This window comes from Scophthalmus maximus, chromosome 19 (assembly GCF_022379125.1).
Source record: "Scophthalmus maximus strain ysfricsl-2021 chromosome 19, ASM2237912v1, whole genome shotgun sequence".
In the NCBI taxonomy this organism is placed as follows: domain Eukaryota; kingdom Metazoa; phylum Chordata; class Actinopteri; order Pleuronectiformes; family Scophthalmidae; genus Scophthalmus; species Scophthalmus maximus.
Window position 1 is genome coordinate 7,600,001 of NC_061533.1, and position 6,088 is coordinate 7,606,088.

General features: G+C 42.9%; 1 protein-coding gene across 1 annotated transcript in view; it reads right to left on the reverse strand.

Annotated features, from left to right (window-relative positions):
* The window catches only part of sept5a (septin 5a), a 17,537-nt gene extending 12,362 nt beyond the window's left edge, over positions 1 to 5,175 (reverse strand). The window contains exons 1-2 of the mRNA XM_035638757.2: positions 5,037 to 5,175; positions 4,880 to 4,893 (exon numbers count right to left, since the gene is read on the reverse strand). Coding sequence (XP_035494650.1) covers positions 4,880 to 4,893; positions 5,037 to 5,082 — 60 coding nt within the window. The 5' untranslated portion in view covers positions 5,083 to 5,175. The remainder of the gene's footprint in view (positions 1 to 4,879; positions 4,894 to 5,036) is intronic.
* Between the last annotated feature and the right edge of the window lie 913 nt (positions 5,176 to 6,088).

A 6,088-nucleotide genomic window follows, 5' to 3' on the forward strand; every position in this document is an offset into this window, starting at 1 on the left:
CTTCTTCCTCTCAATTCGTACAAAGCTGTTGCCTTAGAGGAAGCGACTCTCAAAAGGCCACAGCGGTCTACTCCACTGCCAGGGTACAAACACCAAACACACAACACACACACACACACACACACACACACACAACATAACTTCCCACTGCCAAGACACCACAACACAGACACACACTTTGACTGAAGAACAACCTAAAAATCTTAACTCACCATCACACATTCAGAAAAAAAATCTCTGGAATATTCACAGCGAGCCAGTTAGAGGCAGACAGACTGTCTGTGATGGAGCAGTGAAGAGCAGTGACCTTTACAGTCAACTTCTCTGCATCTCCTGGCCGTCCAGCTGGCACTTTCACACCATTAACCCTGAGCACTTCCTCTCAATTGTAAACAGCAAGTGAGGCAAGAGAGGGTAAGAGGGAGAGATAAGGGGTGATAGGAGGGGTGGGGGTCAGTGGGACAGCCGGAGAGGGGCATAAAGGAAAACATAAATGGGCCCTGGCCTCCCCCCTTTGCTCTTCTGTTTTCTCTCCTCACAGATGCAAAGGCCTGCGTGCACTTGGCTCTTAAACATGCTAATCTGACAGCATGTAATTGCTCAGCCAACAATTAAATTGTTTTACTGAAGGACACTTTGCCATCGGAGGCCAGTTTTTTCAGGAAACTTGTGGGAGCGTGGCTATAGTCTTGAATGGTATCCATGAACAAATTAGCAGAGGGATTTTAGTCAGCTAAATGTTTCTAGGACAAAAGCTACAAGGATGGAAGTAAAAGGAAAATATTTTTCTTATCGCAAACAACTGATTCTACTAACAAAGTATTGTAAGTGCGATATACTGTATCTTATTCCTCTGTGCCACTGACCTCAGTCCACCTCTATCCAAAAACACAAACCAATCAACTACAGGGCTGCACTGGACGACACATTCCTTCATTAGGAGCACTGTAGTTTATTTTTCAGTTTGTTTCATATTTACTGTCCGGCTGCTGTAAATAGATATTAACGAAAAGTGTATTTATCCGAATCTTAAAATAGACCCAACTAAATGCATTATTTACTCGTCTCAGACTACAATTTGCCAAAACTACAGAGGCAAACAGTATCGGGGAAACTATTTCGATTTTTTAAATTTATTATTAAAACAATTTATGACCTGTTTTAAAGAGTTAATGTTAATGTTAGTTAATTTATTAATAGATTGATTGCATTAAATGCTTTATATTGAATTAGTTATGTTATGAGCTGACTGAATGGGCCACCAAGTTACCGTCCCTCTTTGGTTTAATAGATATTAGATTTTATTAGATTTTCCAAATCTAACATTTTTTCCTGCTTGTTTTGGATTTTTTGATCCGTATTTTGTGATTCTTTACTCCCATTTGCAGTTATTTCCTCCTCAATTTATATACTATGATGTTAAAAAGGCACTGATGTGGCAGGCCCGGCGATAAGAGGGCATGAAGCCACAATCTCTGGTCAAATAAAGTTTGACATTATTTTATTTGCATGCTTATTTGTCTGTTTCTATAGGGCTTATTCTTTTGTCGTATGCCACAGAGACTCACAAGTTGATTTCTTCTGCTTTTCCAAAATCAAGTGCAGGGAATAGTTGGATTTTTATATATTTAACTCTGAGTTTGAACAAGCTAACACAGAAACTGTGATTAAGTGTGGAATAAGATAATATTGCTATTTTGCACCACTGCTTTTGGCTGCAGCCTTAAACTAGCTAAGCACCACAATGAGTTAAAGTATTTCCCCCAAAATGAAGAGGGAAAACTTTAAGTTAGGAAGATAAACTGCTTGGGTCAGCCACTCACTCCTACTTCTCTTTTCTGCTCAAGAGCAGGAGCCACAGGGGGGGTTCAAACCCCCCACCGAGACGCGGTTATTCCTGCTCTGCATCTGGTCCTCACCAGGAGCCGGTGAGCGTCCCATCTGTGGCAGCGAGTGAGAAGAGGGAGGAGTGTGTCTCAAGTGAAGTTACACATGTGCACTGATCTGACTGTATCTGACTCAACATCTGTTCACTGCTGCTGGGCTGAACAAACAGCAGCAAGTCATTTTTCACAACCTGGCAAAAAAAATGACCTAATAACCATAAAGCCAGTGATTACCACTATAATAGATTCCCTATCAGAAGGAGGTGCTCTTAAATTTGACAGTTCACCTGAGCAGCTGAACCTGTCAATTCAGGGTTTTGTTTTCAAAATTTTGTATGAGGAGGATGGATCCCTCTCAAAAGGCAAATAATAACACATTGTTCCTAACACTTACAAAAAGCTGAAGTTACTTTGACTTGTGTGACCAGTAGCTCGCGATGGTTCTTGTGCTACTGCTAGACAAAAACATAAACATACCATTAGCCAGTACACATATAATATTGATGAAAATGCTAATAGTATTAAGGTAACTGTAGAATATTCTGGTCTGCTGAGGCTGCAGTCAGAAAAGACACTTGTGCCTCCTCTATGATCGATTTCTCCTGCCTGTGACACTCTTGCAAAAACACTCTAACTGTTATTTATTTTTCTCATTCTCAGGACAAAATCGGCAGTTGAACAGCTTCGAATGGACGTTGTGGTGAGATTGTTTTTTCAACTGCTGTTGCAAAGATCAGGGATTAAATGTTTTCATTCATATCTTAGTCTGACGCGGATGAGAAGTGGAAAATGGAAATTCAAAAGACTTGATCAGAAGCTCCAAACCAGCAACCCATGGACGTTGTGGTGAGACCGATTTTCTAAATAATCATACTAATACGTGAAAACGACGACCAAGCATTTACATTGGATCAGGTATAGGACGGGATGTTTTAACAAGACGTGGTGCATCTTTGATCCGTCTGTGCATCACTATATATCGAGGTGACATATCCAAGTTCATCTGCTGATAAAACTGTGATTGTGATTTTGTCCATGAACATCCACCCACTCAGAGAATAATTACCACAGAGGGTTGTGGGTGGGGCAGATGGTGTCATCCAGTCCTTCGTATAAAAAAAAAAAGACTGTTGCCTGGCAACACAAAATCACATCAAAGGAAGTGACAGGGAGACGAAGAAGAGGAGAGTAGAGGGGACTGGGAATGTTGTAGAAATATTGATAAAGGATTGATTATCAGTTATAACTCTTTCGGCAGTTATGATTATTGCTATTACTGTGTTTTCCAGATCTCTCTCTCTCTCCCTCGTCCTCCTCCTCCTCCGCAGCCTGGATGTTCCAGAATACGAGATCTTTTTCTCAAAGCATCCAACAGGGTCAGATGCAATGGAGTATGTGGGAGTGAAGAGCGGATTACAGCCAATAAGAGCCACAAGGTGTAAAAACTGTATAGTAATCTAAAATACTACCCATGAGTGAACCGCTACACGTGGATGAGTGGATAGAGATTCAAATGGGGAGGGAAACAGTTGCTTTGATTGAAATTTTTTTGCACAAACTGGAAATGTTGCAGGCCACCACTCTACAAGAATAATACTAATCCAGGTTTCCCAGTCTAATCATTTCCCAATCTAATCATAGGCTTATCATGTGGTTGTGTGTGTGTAGTGTGTGTGTGTGTGTGTGTGTGTGTGTGTGTTGCATGTGACCATAATAATTTCAAACCAGTGGATTTGCTCCAAAAGTACATTTTCTGGGAGAAAATTAATTTGTCATCAACCTGACCAGCTTATATGAGCCAGCGGAGAAGGACAAAGTGCACTAATGAGACTGAATACAGGACAAATATCCTTCATACTTGTTCCAAAAACAGCTAAATGTTACAGAAGGAAGATACGAAGGTGTAGAAATTAGAGACCAATGGTAAAGAGTGTTCATTTATGAGTGGAAAAAGTAGATATTACTTTTGATGCGTTAACAAATTTCATCAATTTCAATTTTGCGCAAAGCAAGTACATATACTCAAGTGTTGTATTCAAGTGCTTCTCCCACGTACTTGTGTACTCCACTACATTTCAGAGGGAAGTATTTAGAGCTACAATGTTCGCTTAATCTATTATTTATTATTAATGATCAATATTGCCTTTCACTATCACTTAAATCTTTTAAGGTCCACTGAATTATCTAAGCACACGCGGCAGCACATGAAAACACATGTCATCAGACACCATTCGAGAAGAGGCGAGGAAGAGGGGGGGAGGAGGAGCAGGCGGAGGAGGAGGAAGGCCCCGGGGTCATCAGAGAGCGACCACCCCTTCAGGCTCGTGTGGCAGCTGAACAATCGTCAGGGAGGCTTCACCACCACAGGCCACCGACAGCAGCGACCGGAATCCTCATGAGTCGTGCTGATGTAACATTGGCAAATAAGATCAATTCATTGACCGATGCTCGATAATATCTCTGTCAGGGAGGAGACGAGAGGATGGAGGGATGGATGGAGAGGGAGGAGGGGATGCTGATCGTGTACTGTGGGTACCACGTTTGCTGCTCGCCTCTTGTGACGCCGCCCTGCTCCACATATGAGTCTAAAAATGAAAGCTAACCCCCTCCTCCTCCTCTTCCCCCTCCTCCTCCCCCCTCCTCCTCTTCCTCCCCCCTCCTCCCCCTCCTCCTCCGCCTGTCAGTCTGGTGATCAGCGCGCAGCCTGTGTTGGCACGGCTGTACTCAAGAGCATCCTCCATTCGTTCAACTCGCACACAAAACGCGCACATCGACAAATAAATTATTAATAATAATAATAATAATAATAATAAAAAACAAAAAATAAATACCACAACATGTCAGATCTGAAACGTAAATATCGCTGATGCTTCTGCAGCCGAGGCGGCGCCGCGTGTGCGAGGCTATGGGCTCGGACATAGCCTTGCAAAAAATAGCCTATGCATTGGGGAAACAAATACAAAATACAAAATGCACAGATCACCGTCTCCTACCTCTGTGCTGTCCTCTGTTGGCCATTACCGGATGGATGAGGAGCAGGCGCAGGTGCAGGGATGCGGAGCGACGCCCAGAGAGACAGAGAGATGAAGCAGTCATTGCACGGATTCTCAACAAATACATGGCTGCGATCGACACACGAGTCGCCCTCACCTGTCTTGACCGGGATCCGGCTCTTGTACCTGATGTTGGCCGTCATGTCGCCCGCTCTCCTCCCTGGATTCTACCCGAAGCGACGGCTCACGGAAAGCGGCCCCTCGCCTCGCACTCCCAAGCCCCGGACAGAGAGCGGGGGGGGGGCGGGGCTGTCAGATGGAAGCCCCTCCCCCTCCTCACAGCCTCAGCCAGTCACACTGCAGAGTTCACCACAAGCTGGGCGGCCACAGGACGCCATCAGGGGGTTAGAGGTCAACACCGGCCTCACTGACATCACTGGCTTTTTTAATTTGAGAAACAACTTGTCAAAGCTAGAAGTAGATTTAATTTTCAAACAGCAGCCTCGAACGTTGTCGTTTTCTCGAGTCTGTCGCAGAACTTATAGACATCAGATATTTTACTTGAAATCAACACAGAGAACATCAGAAGAACTTTCTGAAAAGAAGTTTGAAAGACATTGACACTTTGCTCTCTCTTGCTCAAGTTTCCCTCTCGCCAATTCTTTGTATTGTGCAGTTTCCATTCTTCTATGTATTTTTTGCCACGAGACACAATATGAAAAGCTTTTTAATTAAGATAATGCCGATGATAATCTGTAGCCTTGAGCGCACAACTCAACACGATGTACCACGAATAAAAACCACAACATCTTGAATGTCTCTTCATTTGAACGCCGCTGCCGGCAAAGAGCACAGAGCCAAGTTGAAGTGATTCCCCCGAACTATCTCGCTCAGCCCTAAGTTCACACGCAGTCAAAGCGTCAACAGAAAAAAAACTAACTAATGTAAACACTCAACTGATAAATATTTATCTTCAAATTTCAAGTTAAGAAAACACCAGAAACAAAAGCACTCAAGAATCTTTCAAGCAGAAGTAAATAAAGCGGTTGCTGTGGCCATGTGTCACACTGAAGACGCTGGTACATTTCCTATTGTACTTTAATCAACGGAATTTATTACTAAGAAAGAACAAATTATTTTTACTGGTTTCTAAATTCTGATGCGTGATGGACAACGACAAACATTTTTCAGCAAGAAAAATAAAATAAA